At 45.5% G+C, this 25,065-nt stretch overlaps 1 protein-coding gene across 3 annotated transcripts in view; it reads right to left on the bottom strand.

The window, feature by feature from the left end:
- The window catches only part of GPATCH8 (G-patch domain containing 8), a 69,368-nt gene extending 53,667 nt beyond the window's left edge, over window positions 1–15,701 (bottom strand). The window contains exon 1 of one of the 3 annotated variants that reach the window (XR_002086516.2): window positions 15,565–15,701. Coding sequence is in view for 2 of the 3 variants with exons in the window: in XM_019475949.2 (XP_019331494.1) it covers window positions 15,565–15,609 (45 nt within the window). In the remaining variant the exon portion in view is untranslated. The remainder of the gene's footprint in view (window positions 1–15,564) is intronic. The other 2 variants (XM_019475949.2, XM_006268236.4) reach the window with 2 other exon arrangements.
- Between the last annotated feature and the right edge of the window lie 9,364 nt (window positions 15,702–25,065).

Consider the following 25,065-nt stretch of genomic DNA (forward strand, 5'->3'; position numbering starts at 1 on the left):
TTGTAACTGTACTTTCCTACACTTCAGAATGTCTTTCCTTCCCACCAGCTGTTTGAAAGACCTGTAGGAACAGGACAAAACACTGAATATACATAAAACTGTCAAACACGTTAAGCAAACAAACCAGCAGATAAGGAGGCGGCAACTCAAAGAAAAAAGAATATTCCCTCTAATTTCAGCTGTGATAACCCCAACTGTTATCTGCTTATTCTACAACTACTTTACAAAATTATACCTCAGCCTGATTTTTTTTTAAATGATGGTGGTCTTTTTAAAAATCAAGCTTTAAATGGAGAAGGTCCTGAGCATCACTTTGAGCTTCTGAACACCTGCATACTTGCACTTAAATTATGAGGCTCTTGAGCCTGGCATTTGTTTGCCTCTGCTTCACAGTTAAGGAGTAGGGTTGAGTACTTTCCCTATTGACTTTGATTTTGCTGCCCACCCTACTCCCAATCTCAGTCTGTTTTACATTTCTAAGATCTTTCAGCACGACTCATACATGTGGTGCTTGTGTTATATTTATATTTCTGTTTTTACTGTTGTTCTTAAGGCACTAGATTAGGGAGAGACACCAAATAGTTTAACACTAAATCCTTAACACAAACACATACTTTTAATTAAACCATAAATAATTATTGTAGTAAATCCCATTTGTGACAAATTGGAAAAGAGTAAACATTAATTGACCATATTTAATTTGAATTCCCTCTACATCTTCTATGGACTCGCACTGCATCTAAGTTTACTCTCTTTTTTCACAGTGCCCAGATCATTAACCAATTAAAACCTTCCCTGTAAATGAATGGCTAGCCACAAAATTAAGTTGGGGATAAAAATCTGCTCATAGTAACCAAATTCTAAACTTGCTCTTATTAAAAGAAAATGGCTGACCTGGAATTCTAGATTAAAATCCTGGGCCTGTTACAGCCAGCAAAATTCCCATCTACTTCAAGGCCAGGATTTCACCCCAGTCGAATCAATCCTGAATCCACTGACCAAAGTGTTCCCTCTCTCTCTCTGTTCTTCTCTACTCTGGTACTTTCTCCCAGCTACCTCATCTGTAAGATACTCTGTATGACCATGGCAACTTCTGCTTTTTAAAATAAGTTAAAGATTTCATGATCCCTTCTTTCAAATGCCTATTTCAGTCCTGAAGTACCAAAACAGAAGTTTCTATTTAAACAGCATTTCTTTTGGTCTATATATCCATCTTCACTGTCCACAGAGTCAGATACAAGTTTTTCATACACTAGTGTACTGAAACTCCATTTATTCTGTTACTTGAAGCAGAATACAGGAAATATGTCAATATGTAAACATTTCATATTATAAACCATTAATACAATTAATAGTTTCCTAACCATATATTTCCTATATTTCTTTTTTGTTTAAAAAGTAAGAGTCTCCAAGAGCCAACCAGAAGTTCACACTTCCTATCATTAGCCAATATTCAGATAACAATAACCAGAATTCTTGGTTACCCAAGTGTCATACATCCCTTCCTCTAATCTCCCCCTGGCTTAATTTCAGCACACATTGTTTTGCAAAGCATTAGGCCCTGAAGTCCTTATGCACTTAAGTCTGCAGATGTTATGAATCCAAAACATAAAAGCATCTCATGAAAGCCTCCTTTCAAGCAAGATCTGTAAACTCTTCACCCTCTGTACTGGGAACTGTTAACAGCCCCTCCACCCAAGGAATCCCATTGTATCTAACCCCCACAATTATTCAAGTTAATGTAATGACTCCTTTATATTTACATAATAAAGACTGTACAGTCATTGAGAAATTAAGGTCCCTGTTCCCATTGCTGCATTTGTAAGATCCAAGTTACTATGGTAGCTAAATCCCAATAAAGTAGATGAGAGATTTAAAAATAGTGAGTGAAGAATTAGGTCCAGTCCAGGTCAGCAGCAACAAGAACTGCTGCAATGAAGTGGCTGCGTGGTAACCTATGTGAAGTGAATTTGTTGAGCAACACCCATTTATGAGTGGACCCATTTTAGCTGACTGCCAAAGGGTACATCTCTGCCCCTTGTTCACAGCTGCAGCAGGCATTTAAATACATCAACTGATGCAGCTCCACTCAACAATGGAGCCTTTGCATACTACCATGTAGGTAGGAGGCAAAACCAGAGAATCTACTGACACCCAAACACCAAGAGATTTGCAGAATCTTTAAGAAATATCTTGATCACTACGATGGAAAAATTCACCCCCTCCATCTTTCTCTCTCTCTCTCAGACTATGTGCATGTCCAACACTAGACCAGGCTTCCGGGCTCTAGATTTGCTTCTAAGAATCACTTAAAGCATAATGAACTGAATGGATGACATAGATCTGTCACTTAGAATTCTTTATCAATTGCACCAGGAGTATCAGGCTACTTCTGTAATAATAAACTGCATTGTTCTTTATAACTCACCTGAACATGCATTATATTTAACTGTCAAGTATCTAGACTGTGTCCAAATAATGCACATTTAACTAACAAAGATTATTTCAATAAAGGACCTTTTGAAATAAAACATGCGCAATGTAAGTTCTTTAAAATGACCGTATTTACTTAAATACAAGAGGGGGGATTTCTCCCACTCGTCATACAGAAACAAAGACTCTTATCTTACATTCACGTACAAGGAAACCACTTTAAATACATTGTCTATCTTTGAACCGCTGCCAAAAGCAGCATGTTCTCTGTAATGGAAACTAACCATGACGTCAATTACATGCACCCAACAGTGAGCATGACTATAAAACACATGGCCCGTACTAGGCAAACATGCTGACAGAAACCTACCCAAGAATAGGTTAGTGCAACCCAGCTGAATAAGGTATATGCCAATGCACATTAAGTGCAGTCCCCTTCAGCACTAACGCTTTTTAAAGTCATGATGAGCCACTACGCTGCATACATTTTGACTCCCATCTTCACTCCCACAGCTAAGCTGTGCCTTTCTTTCATATTTCCAGTTACTATTTCTTCACCAGCCTTAAATGGCTGGTAAACATTACCAAATGGGGCCCCAAACAGTTCACCCAGAATCCCTGTCACCCACCCCCCAAGCCTGTCACATATGATTAGTGTGACCCTGCCCTTAATGAGTTGAAGCCAGACCAGAACCTCTTCTGCATACCAATTTCTGGATGATCCCAAGACTTATGACTGCAACCGGGTGTTCTTGTCATAAGTGGGGACTAATTAATACATGCATCAGAGGAGGGGGGGGGGAGGGTTGGAATGCGCGCACACACTGAACAATGCTGAGCTGTAGGGTCACCATGGCCTGAAATGCTGCTGACTGCTGTGAGACAGCCCAATGAGCCTTTTGGTTTTCAACTAATATCATGCATTGTTTATGCATGATATATATATAAGTAGGTGCCAAAGCACTAGTTAAAAGTGTGTTTATGGAGTACCTCTGCTACAACTAGGAACAGTTTAATAAAGGGTAACATGCATCAATACTGAGTAAACAAAAGCTATGGATACAAAATGCACTTACTGCTGCTGTTTATTTCAAGGTCAGTTTTTTCAAATTTGTTCCTTACTTCCATGTGGTCAGGGAGAGCAGGGTTGGACAGTAAGAAGGGGAAGAGAAGGGGCTACAGGGAAAAGTTGTGGGGCAGGGGAGGTAGAAGGCAAAGGAGCTACCTGACCCACCCCCCCAGATTTATTTTCCCTGCTGCACACCAGTGGGAGTGGAACAAATTCAAGACAAACCTCCAAAAATTAGATTCAATACCTGGAAAATTAGATCAAATTTATAAAATGTCCTTATACACAATCTAATTATGGGAGGGTTGTTTTATGTTCAAGTAAATACTGTAAATATGTTATGATCAGGGATCCCGGTTTTCCATTTACAGTGGAAAAACACAGAAAAACAAGGATTTTCTCCTTTAAAAGGAGTTGTGCTGCCCTGCTACCTCCAGGTGGAAATGGGGCACCTTGCCTTGGCAGCACAGCTGGCTCAGGGCTCCCAGCAGTAGTGGCAGCAGCATCAAGTCTCACTGCCTTGCTCCACCCTCCCACCCACTGGGCCTTGGAGGCTCCCAGGGAGAAGGCAGCAGGGAAAGTGAACAGCCCACATCCTCCCCTGCCCCCCATGGGCTCTGCTCAGCTCCACTCTAGCCATACCATTCATGGGGCAGAGTGGGAGCTGGGCTCTGCTCTGGCCAGGGTAGCTGGGGCTCAGACAGCAGCACAGAGCAAACAGGATACAGCCCACAGGTCTGGTAGCCCTGACAGCTGGCGGCCCCTTCCAGCAGGGCTGGGGGAGGGGAGCGGGGCAAGGGGGCTGCAGGTCAGGAGTGACAGACATCAACAGGGCTGTGGGTTGGGAGTGAGGGGTGCCAACAGGGCTGGAGATGGGGGGCTGTGGCTTGGAAGTGAGGGGCGCCAGCAAGGGCAGATGCAAGGCACTGACATATCAGGGGTGCTCAGCACCACAAAGCAGTGGGGGTGGACAGCCACAGCTGGACCCATGTCCTAGTGAGCAAAGGGGAGCTCCGATTTTCCATGATTAAAAGAAAATCAATCAGAGAATTAAGGATGGGTTGTTTTTTTGTTTTTTTTAATCAGAGAATTTGGGATTTTTAAACAGAGAAAATCAGGATCCCTGGTTATGACTTTAACCTGTTACATCTAGTCTTTAAAGTTTCTCATATTAATAAAAATCCTTAACAACCCCCACCCCAAAACACAATGTAAACTATGAAAGCAATACACCATTTCAGAATTTGTTCAAGTTCAACTCAATCAAGACTCGTAGTAGAGGTGATATATTTTCCAACAAGACAGACCAACAAGATTTTTGCAAAAAAAAAATCCCTTAATTCATGTTTAACTGGACTTTTAGTCATTATTCAACAACAGAAGTCACATTTACACTTTTCTTATTAATGAGAAAAATCAAATTGACAATGCAAGGATGAAAAAGAATCATACCTGAAGAGAACCTGGGAAGAAATGCTGATCATAAATAAGCCATTTTGACACTGAGTCTGATAGTATGAAGAGAATCAGATGCAAGTAGTTAGATACTAACTGTTCCATATACCTGTTAAATTAAGATACCAATTCTGTAAGGTATTTTTGGAATTACTTAGCATGTACCCAAGTACCTTACTAAACTAGATCCTAGCAATGCAACACAGTAGAGAAAATGCTGCTGAGGAAGTGAGAGAGTACTGGTGTTCTACAAACTGCAATGGTTTGTTCACATAGAATCACTGGAGGAAGAAAAAAAAGTCCAGAACCTTCCCTGCAAAAAAGCCTAGCCAGGTCCATTATATTTTCCTAATTGCACTGGAGAGGAATACCAGGGTACCCTATTAATCTACATCACAATATCTATAAATGGAGTGCCAGGGGAAAGAAATGCATGTTTTGCAGCTTTCCATTTTAGAAGATAGAGTCAAAGAAAACACAGCACAATGGCAGATTAACAGCAAACTAACACATTCTAGTGTAGAGCTTAAGTGGAGGTTGTCTAACATTTAATTAAATGGAAACAAGGCTAAAATTGCCATAGATAAAGTCCTTCACATCCTTATGGCTGCCAAAATGATCACAAGCACTCAATTAACCAAATCTACCCATTACTTCCAAAAATATCCTCATGAATCAGGTTGTAAGACAGTATGAGCCAAAGAGCATGTTAATACTAAGAAAATAAGTAACTACTAAAAAAGCTAATTTTCCCTAATGCAAAGCTAGATTACATTTTGAGATAGCTAGATTGTCCTTCCCTCCAGACCCCTAGATCTGCGCTTGAAAGCATGCAGCTAAGTGGGGATGGCACACTGCACTCCATGACAAAGAAGCATGCTTAATGCAGAAGAAATATTTGGAGATTTTAGCAAGCCTCTAATGAGCACTACTGAGCAACTGCAAACAGCAATTTGCAGAGATGAACACCATTCAATGCATTTCTGACTGAAATATGCTTGAAAAAGGTTGGCAGTTAAAAACAAAAACAATCCATTGAGTTCACCATGATTAGTCAGCTTTATGACAGAGGCAAATCTTATAGGTTTTGTCATTTCTTTGCAGCATCCATATTGTTTGCCAAGTACAAGCTGGCTTTTATTTACAAAAATGACTGCCTGCAAATGTTCTGGATTGCTGCAACTATATGCAAATCTTACCCAGTAAGCAAAGCCATCATCATTCAACCTCTGGATGGGACACTTCCCAGATGTCGATAATGCAGGATGTGGGGTCAGTGTTCTATACATATATACAAGAGATGCCTCAAACACTCATGAGGAAAGGAAAGTTTAGAAGAGGGTTTTCTGGAACATTCATTATCCACTCAAAGTAATAGTAGAAATAAAAATTAAACTCAATCTATGAAGGTAATTTTGAGCAATCCATTAGAATTACACTTGGGTATTCCTAGAAGCTGAGTAGCTTCTGGTGTGATTTATAACAATGCAGTACAAAGGAAGCACTGCCGAGATTCCACAGAGACCTGGAAATATTTTGTTAGTCTCCTAGAACAAAACAGAATCTCTTTTCCCATTAGTCTCCTGAAGTCATGTGAATTAACCACATAGCTTAGTTTGCCCTTGTCTAATAACAGAAAAAAAACAAAACCTGATGTAAAGGCAAAACCTAAGGTTCTCATACTCCCCAGACGTTTAATACACTGCTGATTTACAACAGAAACAAATCAATGTACAAGCAATGATAATGCATAGCTACATCTGTTTGAACAAAAATCATTAAAAAAAAGTCTGAAGTCAGCTTTTTCTGAAAGCAGCAAACATCACAAATTTTTGATTACGTGGATATACAGTAATTACAGTTTGAGTGTGCTTAAAATTTAGGAGGATTTTCTTTTCAATCCAACAAAAGCAACCACTTAAGATTCATACGCAAATCAAGTTCCATTTTTTATTCAGCACCATTTTGCAATTACCTTTTAAGGTGCTTATGACACTTCTGAAATATATAAGATACAATACTATATAATATTAATTAAGTGCACTTTAAATGGATTAAAACCATTCCATTAAGACAGTTCTTAAAGAGTAGGCAATAGGAAATCATCAAATTCCAAAGGCATCAGAGTACTAGGACCAATACTAGTCAATATTTTCCAAGGCAAACCTTACCTTATTGGCACACCTGCACATACAATGACACTACAAGCGAGTACATTACCTGTGGTGCAGGAGGCAGCACACATGGAAGACACTAAGCATATCTCCATACGGTGCTGCCTGGCACCATGATTGAGCAATATGGACTAACGCATGTGAACAAGAAAAACAGCCATACATAAAGTGAGGACATCTGTAAGATGGAAAGCAGCGACTGAACTAGAGTTAGGAGTCAGTCTGAACAACCCACCAAAATAATTCCTCGTACAATGTGTCAAAAAAGGTAAAGATAATCCATGGATAAGCAGCAGGGGTGTGCGAAACAGGCTGTATTTGATTCGGATTCCGCCCAAATAGGGGGCAGTGATTCAATTTGTCGATTTGGATCACTGACCCAATTCTATTCGGCCGAATCTGAAGATTTGATGCTGATTCAGAGAATTGATGATTCGGCCACAGATACAACTTTTATGTTTTTTCTATATACCTCGAGGTGCCAGGTGTGGCTCATGAACACTGCAATGGTGGGACGGACGAAGCATCCCACAGGAGCGTGGGACACACGCACACATACACACACACAGAGCAGCAGACCTGGAAGTGGATCAGAAGTACGTGTGGGTCCACCGCCAAGTGTGCAGGGGACATCCCCCCCGCAATTGGCTGCAGGGGGACCCCAGGTGGCCCCCCCCCCCAGATCCAAGAGGCACCAGTTGCTGAGCCAGGGGGCAAGTGTGCCCTGCACGTTCCTGGAAGCGGACCATAAGTGCTTCTGGTCCACTTCTGGGTCCCCCACTGAGTGCGCTGGGACCTCCCCCCCACCAGGCTTCCATGGGACGCTCCATCCACCCCACCATCTCAGCATTCACAAGCCACCTGGTACCTTGAGGTATGTAGAAAAAACATTTAAAGCTGTGTCTATGTCCGAATCATCGAATCTCTCCGAACTGATTCAGAGGGTTCCAATTCAATTCAGAGAGATTAAAGAGTTTCCCTGATTCATTTTGGAGATTTGGCCACCAAATCAGATCAGTGACAAGCTTCACATAGCCCTAATAAGCAGTTCTAAGAAGGTACTTTATCTCCTTTTCCAAAGGGAAATCATGAATTTTTCATCTTCCAGTGGCTTCATACCACAACTGGAGATTTATCTAATAAAAGAAACACTTCAGTCAAGTACGGTGGTACTGGGCTCAAAATAAGGGTAAGTGGGTGAAAGTTAAGGGACTGGAATATGCATGAAGTTGCATGATATGATTTAATGATCCCTTTTGACCTTAAAGTCTAGGTCTTTCTGAGTTCCACATGGACTGAATTAGGATTGGCTGCTCAGAAAACCACTTGGAGATGAAAAGCACTGTTAGTTTTAATTTGTCAGTCCAAACTCATGGGGAAAAAAACAGTGAGACAAATATAGTTTAAGAGTAATCAATCCTCTTTATCAGATTCACTCTTAATGTTCTACAATCCATCCGCATAATGAAGTTCTAACTTTCTGTTATCTTCCAAAATTGAAATTCAAATAGAAAGCATCTAATCTCCAAGGCATATTAAAGCAACTGACTTTAAATTGCCTGGTGTGGCTTTTTAGAACCCCTATGATGGGCCATATTCCCATATATGGAAATTGCTCCTTCACCAGTCAATTAGTAACTAAAAAACAAGAAATTCAGTTCTGATTTTTCTGAGTGTTTACTGAAGGTCAGACTATCTTTTGTAAAGTGGGGACAGTAAGTACACAAATATGATCTATACCAACACTGTGCAACCTGCAGGTCCAGGACTCCCATCTAGCTGCCACCACTACTCCACTGCTCCTTCTGCTGCTGCAGTGGTCTCTGGGCTTCCCCTCCCCCCTCAGGCTTCTGCTTCCTGCCCCTGCCCATGGGGGTGGTGCAGCCTAGGAAGTTCATGCAGCCTAGGCATTGGAGGGATGGCCGGGGGGGAGGCGGGGTGTCTTGGAAATCCATGCAGCAAGGGAGGGGACTATGCAGTTTGCAACCCAAGGGATGTGCAGCCCTTAGCCATTCAGAAGTTGGACAGCCCTAATCTACACAGTATTAGAGACACCTAAAAACCCTCCACAGAGCAGCACTAGATTTCTGAGATACAGAAGGGCCAACAAGAGAACATGCCACAAGGAGGAAGGCTGCTTCTGTCACACTCCTGTCCCATAAGCAGTCTTGACCTGTTCAAGAAGGGACTTGGAGGGGGGGGGGGGGGGGGGGGGGCATGATGAGGTTGGAACAGGAATCAAATGTCCTTTGCCTCCAGCAGTGTAGCACTAAAGAGAAATTAAAGCCACTGATAATATTCACACATTAAAAGGATAGATTTAAAAACTCAACACCCTCAATCCTCACTGATGTTCAAAATAATTAGACTGTACAAGCCACTTGGAAATTAATGCATGTTTCTCATGTTCATGACAATCTGCTCATTTAAGTAAACATCTAATATTCACATGTTAATAGCTTACGTTTTATTGAACTTGCTAAAACTGGCAGGTTGGGCAGAAATAGAGAATAAGCTCTGCACTGAAGTAGTTCTAGAAATCTGTCCTGAGATAAAATTAGCCTTTGCATAAGCATGACAATGAAAACCGGCCACCAGACTAACCATATACTAGCAAACATGGAAAATTAAACGTTCTTCATTAGCAAAAAGATATTTTCAGATTCTATTCTAGAGGATACAACAACCTTTGAAATAGCAAGGCAATATATTAAACAAATTACATTCAGTCTACCTAGCTAGGGGCCAGCCCCACGTGTCAGATCCAGTGCATGGGATCAGCCTGCAGGCCCAATCTGGCACAGAGATCAACCTCACGCTATTCACCTGACCCCCAGGGCCACATGAGTTTGAAACCTCTGCTCTAGTCACTTCCTCACTCTCCCAACTTCATCACACATCATCCAGCATCTGATCCATCAATTTCTGAGTTTTTACCCATTTCCTACTTCAACACCTCTTCTATCACCTCAACAAACTATTATTCCATGATCTGCAGTCCATTAATTTCTCCTATTCCACTAATGTGGAATAGCCCACTTCGCCTTGAACTCTCCTTCCTCCAAACGCAAACGATATTTTCACCCACCTCTACATTCAACTCCACTACTTTTTCATCCTGTACAACTAATCCTTAACTCCAACCATCAACTAGAAATCATTGCATCTGCTGAGTATGTCTGAAGAAAATCCAAAATACATGAAGGCTTCCTCAGTATTTGTTCCTGTGTCTATCCCAGCTTGCCAAGCAGCTCCTGCCTACATTCTCCCTATTGACACCAACCTCAACCCCCTCTTGCCAGCCTAACCCCCATTCTAACCCAGAATACTCCAACTTCTTTCCAAGAAAAGCAATGATAAAAATAAAGAGAGCTCTCCTGCACTCCTGTCTCCTTCGCATCCTCCTTCCTTTACTTCTTTTATTAACTAAAAGGTATCCCCTCCGCCCAACACTCTCTTCCATCCCTACTGATATAGGTAACTTTTACCTGTTACTTACTCTTTCACTGTTCAAATTCCTCTCAATTTCCTCCAGCATTTTCTGTAATATGTCTTTTGCTTACTCCACTTCAAGATAACCACCAAGATTCTAAGCAAGCTTTTCATTAACTATTTTAAGTTTTCTTCATGTCCGCTCACACCGTTATCATCCTATACTTTACAGTGCCTATTTTATTTTGTATCATTTTTGTTGCATAGTCCTGTCTTGAGTGTGGGCAATGATAGGCTACAGTAATAGCCGCAAATCAAACCTGTTTAGGCACAAATTCTGTTGAAAGGAATAGGTCACTCCTGCTTATATTAGCAGTAAATTTGGCTTCAAGTCTCATATTTATCATTAATTAGTTGGAGAGGAACACCCATTTAGAGGCAGCAAGCAAAAAATTCAGGCTTTGGATTTTCAATTCTATACAATATAAGTTGATGGTCCTTGAGGCCTCTTTCTACATTATATAAATTCTTTAAACCTGAAGTCTACTTGTTCTAGCTATAGCATACCTATGTGGAAAAGTTAGTTTAAAAATTGCTGCTAGAAAGTTTGAAAAATGTTTGCAGACAAGAGTATATTCACACACACACACACACAAAAAAAAAAAAAATTAGCTGCCACACTGAAACTAGTCAGGAAAAGAATGATAGTTTTTTGTTTTAAGTTCATTACTGCATATTGCTTACTAAAATCAATGAGGTGGAGGCAGGAACTGCTTTTGCTCCCACCTGCATATACATATTTTTACCCCCCCCCCCACACACTACTTTTGCAGTCTGCTCGCAAATAAAATATTCAAAACACAGTGTATTCTATTTAAGCGCATAGCCCAGGAACTAAAAAAGGCAATGCACTTAATTTAATACTGTTAACAATGCCCATTTACTAAAGGCTTTATCTTAGCTTCTCACACCTCAGTAAGATTCCTTACTTTGCTTCCTTATCTTATGCCTCTAATAGCAGCCTTAAAATTGACAGGACCTAGTCAGTTCAAGGCTGTCTTAAAAGCCAATGACAATTAATTAATTTCACTAACTATACAGTTTAAACAGGATACAATTAGGTTAGTAACTAGATGGGGGGCTAAAGATGCTATGCACTTAAACATTTAGGCATTTTATGCAGATAACCAATCTGTGTTATAATATAAGCAATGGGTAACAAACTGAGTTTGGCACTGTGTTGCACAGTTATGCAAACTCTGCACTTACCATCAGTCATGCATATAAATGGAGTCCAGAGGTGAACTGCTTCCTTAGAGTAACCCTACCTGCTTCCTTAAAGTAACCCTGCCCTAGCTGAGAAAACTTAAAACACAGGCACTCTTATTAAGATGCAGTTACCATGAACATTCCAGGTGAATGTAACTGAGAAACTACAAGCAGTACTATCTTAATGTGTCATTATAGCTCAGGAGAAACGTGACTAGAATAAAACACTAAGTGCTAGAAATCCCAGGTTCTGTTCTCTGCCCTGCCACAGATGCACAGTGTGTGCTTGGCCATGATGGCTCATCTCTTATTTTCTTCCACCCAGGTAATTTTCTTTTATAGCCCTTCATTTTCATATGCTCAATCTTCTGCAAACTTCAACTTTGGAGTCCTCCATACTTGGTCTGTTCCCTAAAAGGACTGGGTTTATTTTTTCCCAGAAGGGAATGTTCGTAAATCAAGGAAGAAAATCTCCTTAATTAAAATGTGATTTTGGGAAGAACAAGGAAAAGAGAATTGTTATGGGGCCCAGAATTCTATTTTCCCTTTATTTTTTAAACTAAGCTACAGCAAAAGTGGCTGAAACTTGAAATATGATACAAATAAAATCTTCATTAGTGATTGATGTCTCTCTTTAAATGAAGACGAAAAACGTTATTGCCAAGTTATGTCTGAGCAAGTTTATCAGATTCTAAAAGTTTAAGAGGGAGTAATGGAGCCCTGGCTCCTCTTTCTAACATTATATGACCAGTTCAAAGACTGGAGGCAGTAACAGGTTTTGTTGCTGCAATAATTCTTATGAAGGATATTGCCTCACTAATAAACAAAAGTGTTTTTATAACATTAGAAAAAACAAGAAAGCCCTAAGCATAGAAAAAGTTATGGAATGCAGGATTTTAGGATATGAGCAACTGTAGGTCACATTCTGCAATATTCCATCTTTTTAAATTGTCCTTTGAGATAAACATGAATCAGAAATGTTTCCAATCAAAGGTGGAAAATATACCTGTCCCCCATACCATTCCCCTCAGATTAGGCCTTCAAAGCCTAATCAAATTTATTTAGGCATGGACAGCATCTGCAGTTTGTCTCACCAGTTAACCAAAAAAACCCCAAACCCCCCATGTTAAAACAGCAGTAAAAACAAATAGTTAGATATGCAAACCAGGAAAGACAAATGCTGGGGAACCAACAAAATTAAGTCAACCGTTTTGTTTTCTATTCCTACAGTTTCCACCTAAATACATAACTTAGGTAATGATACACGATCACATATAAACAACAACAAAACACGGAGGATGCACAGCACAACTGAATTACTGTTTTTATTTCCCGATTATGCACTTGACAACAATCTAAATGTTACATTAACTAGATGTGAATGGGGTTTTGATTTTATGCTTCTAAAAGAGTCAAGACCCTTAAATGTAAGACATTAAGGGTAAAGTATTATTCCAAGCATCTCAAAAATAAAACAAATTACTTATATCCACTCCAATTGGCGTTCAATTACAAAAAGATGCTCTTATGTTTTATTACGAACTTGAATCTGACAATTTGGGCTGAAAAATATTACCTTGCAAACAGTTGGTTCAGTTAAAAAAAATACCTTCATTAATTTTCAAGTTGTTTATTAAAATTCAGTTTAAAGCGATAGGAAATAATGATTCTACAGGAATATCAAAATGATTTTTTTTTTTTTTTTTTTAAACACAGGAACAAAGGACACCCTTTCCCCAAAGGTTAGGAAGCTGGAGAAACAGTGAAAATTTCTTCTTGTGACGTTTCCAGTCCTATTTGGTGAAAGCATACTGCGAGAAAGCAGGAAAGAAGTTCAAAAGCATATGTGAACACAGGTAACCCAGTCAGAAAGCTGAACAGCATCTCATTAGAAACAATCTGCTGTAGAATTCATCATGAATACTATAATAAGATAGCAAAATAATCAAAGAAAGCTGGTTTATTTATACACCTCTTTGATAATAGAACTACAGTTTGAATGAACTCAGTACCTTTATTCTCAGCATTTAGTTCCTAACCCCCCAAAAAGCATCTCTAATGCTAACTCATTTCAGTTAGTGTATTAACAGCCACACGTGGGAATTTATTCCATATTCTGCCTTAATACTTTTACTACTCTTTGTTTTCTATTGCTTTAGACTATATTTCTTTCTACCTTAACTTCCTAAGACCCACAGTGCTAAATGTCTGCAGAAGTCTAGTTCCACTTTATTAAATTCTTTAATGAAATCTAAATTCTTTCATTTAGGTCACCCTGACATGCTCTAGCAAGATGTCGCTTACCTTCTTTAAAAAAAATTTGTAAAACACCCATTCCACACACACACAAAAAAGATAAAAATACATCAAACCAACCCCCCCCCCTCCCCCCCAAAAGTGGTACTGGTGTCAAAAGCTAAAGATCAAGTTGGGATGCTATGGTGCGAAGCTCTGTAATAACTTGTTCTGCAAAGAATTCTCAGTAAATCCCAATGCCCCTGTACAGAAAGCTTGCGCTAGTCAGGGTTTCAACAATTGTTTTCCGGCTCGATATCCTGTATGGGCGTTCTTGCGTATACCCTATTTTTGGCCTGATGCCGTCAGACTTCTTTTACAATGACCCGGGCGAGCTGCATTTTCCATTTGCTGTCCCAATTCCCTAAAGATTCCAAATCCCTGTTATCCGATGGCCTGGACACAGCTCTGTTCATGCCGCTCTAAAAAAAGGTCCTGCAGCCTGCTGCAAAAACAAACTTAGGAACATTGGTATTTCTGCCCTGACCCAAATTACTGTTGCCAGGATATGCAGCAGTAATGTAGCAGCTCCTTGGGTGAACCAGAGGGTAAGTTTGATGCGGGGAGCAGGTACACTCTCTTGTGCCTTTATTATTGTTATTCAGCTTCTTTACATGAAGCACACAAGATCCTGGAAGAGATTAGGGATGCTGAACTAAATCTACAGGTAGCAACAGAGCGGGCCAATCACTGGGAAAGGTCAGACCTATTCCTACTGCTTTTTATACCCACACCAAATGAGTCCCCCATAGGGCACAACCTTGGCAGAGAAGTGTGGGTCAAGCTGAACAGGCCGAGATCTGGATACAGACGCTTCAAAACAACACTTCACAGGATGGACATCTTGGACAGCCCCCTGTGCGAATGCAGTGTCCGACAAGGAGCTCAGCACTCAGTCGAAAGCTGCAGCCTTTACAAATGCCCAGACGGGCACAAGGAGCAATAATAATACCAAGACAATGGCACACAGATCTGGAAGTTGATTATCTGATGCCGCATGAAAGAGAAAGAGCTTTTCCACCATCACAAGGCCTGGCAGCAAGACAGCAGGTGTGGGGTGCAGCAGAAAGGCACCCCAGTGCTGGGGGCCATTGAGCTGAGACCAGCTGCCCCAGCGTTTGACCGACTCCCGGCCAGAAGCGAGAGCGACGGGGGGGGGGGGAACCCAGGCATTACTCCCCTCCCCCCAGCTGCCCAGGACCCCGCGTAGAGGGGAGGAGAAGGCGGCCCCGCCCGCCGCGAAGTGCCGCGCCGCACAAAGCCGCGGGCGGGCAGGAGTGCTGCTCGGCCTGGATTAGGTGGCGCGGCTCCGAGGCACCTGACCCGGCCGCCCGCACCCGCGGCGCGGTGGGGGGAGGCCGGGACGAAAGGCCCCGAGGAGAGGCCAGGCCAGGCCAGCGCCCCGCCCGCCCCGCGCAGGGCCGGTCCGGGCGTTACCTGGAAGTCCCGGTCCTCGTTGAAGCGGGAGAACCTGTCCGCCATTTTGCTCCGGCCTCGGTGTGGGCCCGGCTCCGCGCCTCGCGCTCCGGCCGCCTCCCTCCGCTCGCGCCGCTCCCCGACCCCCACCACCGCCTCCTCCCGCCCCCGCGACCACTGCGCATGAGCCTCCGCCGGCCGCGAGTGCGACGCCGGGCCTTCTCCACCGCACGTCGGCCGCGCCTGCGCACGGCGGGCAGCCCGGGGGGGAGCTCGCGAGGCGCATGCGTGGGGTCAGCCTATGGCCGGGGCGCGAGGGAGGACGTGTTGCTAGGCCAGCGGCGCGGGGGTGCCTGCACTGTCCTGCCTAGCTGACGAGCCCGGCAGCCCTGCGATGCGGGAAGGGTGCGACAGGCTCCGGGACACGAATGCTGTCTGCCCACCTCTCCCCTGGCGGCCAGCCTGCCTCAGCCGGGTGGGGTGATGGCAGCTCCCGCGGGCCTCAGGCTGGCTCGGGGGCACGTGCAGTCGGTGTGTGGTGGAAGCTGTGCGTGGCCGTGACTGCCTGGAGCAGGAAATCCCTAGAGCAGCGGCTCTCCCTCCACCTTCTTTGTACCGGGGCCCGTTTGTAAACCCTAATTTCCTAGAAAATGAGGGCTGAAAGGGACCTCAGGAGGCCATCTCGTCCAAGCCCTGCTCAGAGCAGGACCAGCCCCAACGAGATCATCCTCGTTGATGGCCAGTCCCGACCCAGTGCCCCTCATACCTGCCCTGCTGCCCTCCAGGCGTGGGGGGGGAGGGTGAAGCAACCCCTCGCAGGCTGCAAAGAAAAAGCCTCAGTTTCCCTTGCTTTTCTCTCTTAAAAGAGAATCCATTTTTAAAGTTTGTTTGCAACCCTTTCATACAGTCTTGCGGCCCGCTATTGGGTTGTGGCCCACAGGTTGAGAAACGCAGCCCTAGTGGACAGTTATGATGCAGGGAGGTGAAAGGTTCTCCCAGTACCTTTTCTCCAGACACCTTTTCTCCAACACCTGATGAAGGATGTTTGTGCCCAAAAGCTTGTAATTAAAGACTTTTTTGCAAAAGTCTTGTGGGTCTAATAAAAGATATCACCTCTACCATGAGCCCTGATTGCTTTTTCCTCTAGACCAATATGGCTACCACCTGGATACTAGACGGGATCCAGTAGTTCTACAGGTCAGATACTTCCCACCAGTCATAGGTTGCTGATCCCTGGGTTATAGGAACATAGGAAATGCTATCCTGGATGAGACCCAAGAGCCCTGTAATCCAGCATCCTGTCTCCAAGTGCCCTTTTTGCCAACAGGAAAAACCTGGCATGCACATACCTTGAATGCACCAGGTTGCAGCCCCTTTTCTGCCTCCTCCACAACCTCCTGCTGAGGTTCTGGCTGCACTATTCCTCTCACCTCTTCATTTACACACCCACCATCCATGGCCCCACCAAGTCCCAGGACCTCCTTTTTGGTCAATCTCCCCTTGGCCTTGGCCAAGTATCCAACCAGGTAGGAAGCTCTAGTAGGGAGGGTCCCTGGGGACTACAGGCCTGCTTTCCTTGTCCTACTTCACTCCCTGCCCTATTTCACTCCAAGCACAGTATTGCTGGGTAATGTCCACTGGCTCCTTGCACTCATTTAAAGGCCAGTGGGCACTGTCCAATGTGCTCTGCTCGGTGTCTCCCGTTGGCACTCTTGTTATGAACATTTGATCTCCACTCCTGTCCCTGTTTTCATTATTTGTCCCAAGTATTCAATAACATGTCACTAGTGGCCCCCAGTACTAAACAGGGCTTATAGTTTCCTTGGTGGGCCTGACCCTGTGAAATCTGCTGACCTGAGAGATTGATTGCTGTGGGATTGCTGACTGCTGTGTGATTGCTGCTTGGGCCTGAGTCAGCCCAGGCTCAGAAGGGTATAAAAGGAGACTCCCAAGTATTACCATATTTACCCAGATCTATGACAACCCTGAATTTTAGATGATCTGCCCAATTATTAGATTCCAGACACAGAAATGATATATATTTTTTTAATTTTCCATGTCTAGAAGTTAGTTCTTGGGGGGAGGGGAGGGCTCTTAAATTCATCCTACTCACCACTGTCATAGGGAAAGTAGTGGCAGGGAAAGCAGTGGCTTGGGAGCAGGCAGCCTGCCCCATGCTCCTTGTACTTTTCTACCACTTGCCCCCATGCCTGCTCCCCTGCCACCTATCTCCCCCCATGCCTTCCTCCTCCAAACACTTGATCCCCCCTCACACCAGCCCCCTTCCATTTCCCTCTGCAGCTGTTCTTGCTCTGTCTCTGCTGGGGGCATGGAGTATCTGGCCAGACCAGGCAGTAATGGCAGTTCTGGCTTCAGCCTCCAGCCTCAGTCAGGGTCAGGGCCAGAGCCACGGCAGCTCCCTTGCCACTCCGTGTGCCCCTTTCCCTACACTCACTCTGCTCTGTGCTTCCTTTTCCCATGCTCCCTCTGCTCTGCACATCCCTTCCCCGCATGTTCCTCTCACTGTACTCCTCTTCCCCCATGCCATTTCCCATTCCCCACATGCCTTCCCCATGTCTTTTACCCACACTACCCTCGCTCCACACATCCCTTCACCTGTGCTCCCACCTGCACCCTTCCCTCCTCACAGTGCATCCCCCCTCCGCCATACCCTTTTCACATTATCCATGTGCCCCTTTCCCTGCACTGTCCTCCACTTCACATATCCCTTCCTCAGCAATCCCGCTGCCACCCTTTACCCTTTGCTCCCCCCACACGGCATGCCCGTTCCCCGTGCCCTCTCGTACACCCCCTACCTGCTGAATGAGCCACACTGGCCCCATCCAGTCGCAGCAGCCATTTGCCTGGCCCATACTCAAACCGAAGACTAGGACCCATGCTGAATGGGGAGAAAAAAACTCTCTTAGATTTGAGTAAATACAGTAACAGAACAATTCAAGCTTTTCATTACCCTCTTGCAGCTACTGTGCAGATGCTGCTCTCTATATTGGGGAGCTGGTACATTTTGGATTCACTAGGAGGCAGCCACCTGGGTCAGGCAGCACAACTATTCTGTAGTTCAATAGCACTTGACCCTCATAAATTCAGTGTATATCCCGCAACGAACAGCAGTGACCATTCTGACTCCCCTGCAGGGAAACGATGGGCCTAACACAGTGGGTCTCAAACTTTTTAGACTGAAGGCACCCAGCCCTCAGCTTTCACTCATTTTCCACTACAAATGATTGAGCACTTTTTCTGCTGCAAAGAGCTCAAAAAGTAGGTCAGAATGTTTTTAGCACCGTGGATTCTCATGAAATCTCTGAGTTTCTCTTGTGAGTCACATTTGTACACTGCCCCTCACCCCTGCGCAGCTCTTAAGACTCCCAGAGTTGAATCACTCCGCTGAGCAAGGACTGCCCAGTGCGCATGCTCACGGCCGCCCAGCTCCCACACGTTCGCCTCACTGCACGCGCAACTGACCGTCGACTGCGCATGCGCCCTGGGCACAGGCATGCGCACTGGGAAACGTGTCTAAGACGCAGAGGCACTCCCAAAATGGCGGCCCTGTTGTTGGGGAGCCACCTGCTCCCAGTTCCGGCCGGCGGAAACGAAACGGCCCCGAGCCGCACGCACTGCCCAGAGCCATAGAGACACCCTCAATCTCCCACCGCAGCGTCCACGCCCCTACCACATATCCCAGCTAGTAGGGCTCGCCTGCAGCTTGACTGACAGCTATGAGAGCCAATAAGCGACTGGGACCAATGGGCAGCTCCGACTCATTTCACCCCTAGAGACCTAGCTTGTTTGTTACACAGCGCATGAGTGCACCGCTTTGGTCCTGTACGCGTGAGCCTGCGTGCTTGGTCAAGGTGGAGTGTGACCCGTCTCCCCTGGGACGGGAATCCGGAGGTCCTCGCTCTTGATCCTACTGGGTTTTCTGCTAGGAGCAGGGGAGAGCCGGCGAGGCGGGCTTGGCCCCTTGCCTAGATTGCCCTGGGTGGGTGGTATGTGCAGTGCCACCATTGGGGTTGATAGCCACCAGGGGGCCATGGAGAAAGGCAGCTTCACCCAATTCCAAGCTGGAGCAAGTAGCTTTTTAAGTATTTATTACCGAGGGGCGTAGAAAGGACAGAGAGTCTGTCTCTGCCTAGGAGGAACATTGCACTGTAACTGGTGCTTGCATTTTGCTGCCTTTGCTTTCTGTGCTTACCTAGCAGGGGAAACACTATGTGTCTGGGTCCATGAAGGCAGTTTTCCTTAAGCCGTCTCTGGGATAACTGTCCTGGTGTGGTTTAGTACCCACTGAGGTGGTGGGGCTTAAAGCCCATTTTATTGAAATGGGAGGCTCCTCCCTCATTTGCTCCTGCAGCCATTTGGCTGAGGGCAGGCAAAACTTGGGGGCATCCGAACCCCAAGCCTCTGGGCTTGGGCCTGCACATAGGATGCCCACCAAAAGATGTTGCTGGAAACATCTGAAGCCCCTGGTGGGGGTGGAGAATGTTTGCCAGTTGTAGGGCCACGGACGGTTCTGGGCTGACTCGTAGGTTTGGACTTGATTTGGCTTGAAACACAAAAAGATTCTTTAAAAAAAACCCAAAGAACTTTCTATGCTGTGGGTACTCACGAATCAGGAGCTCTTTATATTATGCTTATAGCTTATATTGTATATAAAGGAGCTTCTTTAGATTATGCCAGGGGGGTTCAACCTTTTTGATCATTGTACCCCCAAGCAGCCTGTACCCCTGGCTGCTGAGCAGGTGGGGAGGTGGCATGTAGCTGGATGCGGAGCAGAGTGGGCCATGGTGCATGGCCAGACACGGAGCGGCAACAGCTGCCACCTGCAAGCTTCCTTTAACCAACCCCCCTCCCCCCTGCATCCAGCTGGGCGGGCAGCCCGGGATCATGTGTGGTGGCACTCTGTCCCCACCCACCCACGCGTGTGCCCTAGGGCCCTCTCAAGTACCCCTGGTTGACACCCACTGTATTATGCTTATTGTATTGCAATAGCTGCCACCCCATCCCCTCCTCCTCTGGGCACTAGGTGCTGAACAAGAGCCTGAAGTGTTTACAATCTAGGTAGAGCTGTTTTCTGCATATTGAAGCCCCATTTTTCAGGCTAGGCTGTAATTAGCTGGCTGCAAGTGCCAGTCACGTCGTTCTGTCTCCTCCTAGCTAGCGTGATAATCCGATTCCCATCTGTTTCTCCCAAGAGGAGGAAACCATGAAGGAATTGAGAGGCAGCCGCATGCTTTGCAGGTCCTGTTGCACATCGCCCTCTTTGGCTTTGTCGAGGAAGTTCAAGTGAGTTCAAGTGAGTTGCACAGAGCATGCACAATACTTGTGCTCTGCTGCCTTAACAAAGACATGAACATAACCCATCCCTTGTGCCACTTGCCCACTTTATAAAAAAATGCCACCTTTCCAATGTCTGCATGCACAGGCTATCACCAAATGTGCAGTACATCACTGCTTTGCAGTACAAAGCTGACTTTCCTTATAGGATCCCTGTGGCTTCCTCCTTGTCTTCCATGCAGGGGGTGGATTCAAGGGAGGGGGATTGCATGGGCAATCTGAGTTTGGCAATTCCTAAGTTTGGGGTGTTTTTCATCTTAATGTGCTTGTAACTTAGTTTATTTGTACAAATTCATCTATCTCTGTAGTGTCTCAGAATCTGGGTTGCTGTGCTGTTAACAAGGAGTCCCTCAAATATTTCTTGCCTGTGTCAGTGAAAGGTGATTTTTCCTGGAAGATATTTTTTCCCTTCTTGCGCAACCTGCCTTCACTGTATCGTCTTTCCCAGGGCTCCCTCCCTATCCCTGTTCTTCAAACTCCAGCCTGAGATTGGGTAGAGTCTGATAGGGACAAAAGGGGGCAGTTTAACTCCATCTCTTTCTGCTGTGTTGGCATATTTAATTATGGCATTTGTACCTACAGCCCCAATGTATTTAGCTAGCTCCCTAAGGAGTAGCAGGAACACAGTGGTCTGGATCTCCAGGACACAATACTGAATGTGCCAGTTCCCTAGTGATACCCTCAGCGGTGGTTTTCACGGTGGAGCTCATTATGCCTGGGGTCTGCATGTTGTATACACAGATCTAGTAGTTTTCCCAACTACTTTTACACTTCTGGGCTTTTGTGATAGCCCTTCTTGGCACCTGGAGCAGACTTTTCAAGCTTGGGGTTGTGACAGTTTAATTTCCTCAACAGTTCAATTAACAGCAGTGCAGCGGGCTGGAAGGAAGAAATCTGTTTCATCTCCTCCTTACTTCAGCTCACTCCTGGGAGTGCTGCTGGAAACTGGAGCCCAGCTCCTCTGGTGCAGGAATCATGCCACTCACCAGCCCCTGCTGAGTCCTACTCTACCATTTGCAGCCCTGTCTTAATAAAGTGGGTCAAAGCTTTTGCGTGTTGGGTGAGTCTGCATAGCAAGTTCATCTCCATACTCTCACGCTTGACAGATTCTGACATCACTGAGAGGATTTTCCAGGAGACACCCCAAGCTATGAGACTTATGCCTGAATACTGTATGTAGGATGGAGCCATCTGGCCCTTCACACTGCACCCTGCTGCAGAAATGGAGCCCACTATTAGCTTTTCTAGGCTCTAGTGAGTTGCTTACACTGCCCTGCATAACTGACTTCCCTTCTGTAACTCATTTGGTTTGAATCCCTTATTCATAGGGCCCAGACTTTGGCCCATTGAGTAAGAGGCTCACCCACCTCCAGCTGTATTCAGTGAGCTAGTTGCTTTATATACTAGTTGCTTGCATCCATAGATGCTTCTCAAGCAAATGCCGGGACGTCATTCTCCCCTTGTACTCGACCTTGGTGAGGCTGCAGCTGGAGTACTGCGTCCAGTGTTGGACCCCACAATTAAAAAAGGATGTGGAGAAGCTTGAGAGAGTCCAGAGAAGAGCCACGCATGTGATCAGAGGTCAGGAAAACAGACCTTACGATGACAGGCTGAGAGCTATGGGGCTCTTTAGCCTGGAAAAGCACAGGCTCAGGGGTGATCTGATGGCCACCTATAAGTTTATCAGGGGTGACCACCAGTATCTGGGGGAATGTTTCTTCACCAGAGCGCCCCAAGGGACGACGAGGTCAAATAGTTATAAACTACTGCAAGACCATTTCAGGTTGGACATAAGGAAGAATTTCTTTACTGTCTGAGCCCCCAAGGTCTGGAACATTCTGCCATCGGAGGTGGTTCAAGCACCTACATTGAACACCTTAAAGAGAAAATTGGATGCTTATTTTGCTGGGATCCTATGACCCCAGCTGACTTCCTGCCCTTCGGGCGGGGGGCTGGACTCGATAATCTTCCGAGGTCCCTTCCAGCCCTAATGTCTATGAAATCTATGAAATTTATGAGTAGGGTGACCACATGTTCATGTTTAGTTGGGACAGTCCCGGATACCAGAGGCTGGTCCTGGCCAGCTGTTGAGAATCATAATGGGTGTTCTGGAAATGCAGGGGCACAGTCTGGCTGGCAGTCGGAGTGGCATGGAGTACCTTGGTGCAGAGCAGGCAGGCCTGCCTCTGCCAACTTATGAAAGTGTAGGGGAGTGGGGGAGCAGTGTCCCAGATTTTCCAGATGATGTCCCAGATTTCCAAGATTTCCATATGGTCAGCCTATTTAGGAGTCGCTGGGGGGCAGAGTTGTGGGCCTGTCCTTGTGATGTGATCATTCCAAGCATTGACTCTGCAAATGCAGAGCCTCACAGTGCTGAGAGCAGGACCATTCAAGTCAGTGGGAGCTCCAAGGGTGTATGAGGGTCAGGCCCTGAGTTTGATCCCTGGATAAAAGGGGGAAGAAGCCTCAGAGTTACAGCACTGAGAGCCACTGAAATAGGCAAACATGCAGAGAAAAGGCAGGAAAATTAACCTGTAACCCTATAGCTACAGCCTGCCTGATGCTGTTTGCATGTGGAAAGAGGACCACACATGCTGCAGGATTAGCTCCTGACACCTCAGAAGAAGTCCTCCCCTCTCCTTCCTTTGCCCTCCTCTCTGTAGCCCTTCAGTGGGGTTGTTGGTACTGACTTAGCAATGCTAATCTGGCTAAAGCAGCAAAGGTTTGCAAAGTAGCTGAGTGGCACAAGGGCATGTTACCTTGGTTTGACATGAGCACAGTTTGTCTACCCTGGGGCTTGCCTCACATGAGCTGTATCAGCAGAACGGTATCAGTGCAAATAGGCCTCTTGCATGGGGAAGCAGCACCCTGGATGTTTTGCTGTTGTAGCCTTTCCCTACTCTGCAGATATTGCCACGGCAACTGTACGCGGTGGGGAGAGATGCTTGAACAGATGGCACTGAAAAAGCTGCTGCTTTCCATCCTTGTAGCCAGGGATCTCTGGAAAGGAGCCCAAATGCAGCTTACCTCCCTTTAAAACTCCCAGCTGCTAGAAGGTTGCACCCCACAAAGCAGACCCTGCTCTCCTGTCCCCAAGGGATCCTTCCCACAGAGGCAGAGGGATCCCTGCTGGCAGAGCAGAAATGTTTGCTGCACATGCTCCATTGCAGCCTACCCCTCACCCCTCCATTGCAGTCTACCCCTTCCTTTGCATGCCAAATCCCTCACCGCACCCAGCACAGGGGACTGCACACCAGGGCAGATGGGACAGAAGAAGGGTACATATACACTTCAGAGATTGAAGCGTGTATGAGTTTTCTTTTAACTAGCTGGCTCAGGTACTGCTGGCAAGGTGGCTGTAATAACCCAAGCAGAGCTCTGTGCTAGTATCCTGAGTAATTTCCCCAACTCCTCAGGCAGGCTTTGCAGTCCATGCTGAGCTCCATGCTGCTGCTGCTGCAGCCTGGCTGGCAGCATCCAAGCAAACTAGTTCAAAGCTCACTGGGGTGAATCTCTGCAAGCTGCAGGGACTGCAGGGTCCACGTCCCTTGCATATGTGCTGCTTCCATTTTGGCTGTGATATCCTGAGATGGGGTTGGGGTTTGCTATACAGCGCACATAGTTATATGCTATGTAGACTAAAGGTTCAGGGTCACAGAGGTCATGGTGGTTGGAGGAAGGAAAACTCAGGCATACTGGGCATGTCTACACTACAAGCTTTCTTTACTGCACAGTAGACTAATCTACTGCACAGTAAGATGTTACATGTAACCATGCACAGCATCTACTGCACAGTAAATTAGGTTAATGGGCCATTAACTGCACATTAGCTACTGCACAGTAGTCCACCTGTACACAGCTGTCTGGAAGCAAATTCCAGACAGCTGGCACAGGGAGCAAGGGAACTGTCCCCTTCTTTGGCAGCTGTGCAGATTGAGCACAGAGCTGTGAAGCAGCTGCTCAGGGGAGCCTGGAGCTCCCCCTGGCTGCTGTAGGGGGGCAGAGCAGGGCAGAAGTAGCCCTGAACTGAATTGCTCCCAACGGGTACACATGTAGACACGCTTCCAGGGAAATGCACAATAGCTTACAGGGTATTAATAGCATGTGTAGACGTGCCCACTGATTCTTTGAAAGGCAGCTCTAATTGTTTAATCCAAAACCTTAGCC

This window comes from Alligator mississippiensis, chromosome 4 (genome assembly GCF_030867095.1).
Source record: "Alligator mississippiensis isolate rAllMis1 chromosome 4, rAllMis1, whole genome shotgun sequence".
Lineage (NCBI taxonomy): Eukaryota > Metazoa > Chordata > Crocodylia > Alligatoridae > Alligator > Alligator mississippiensis.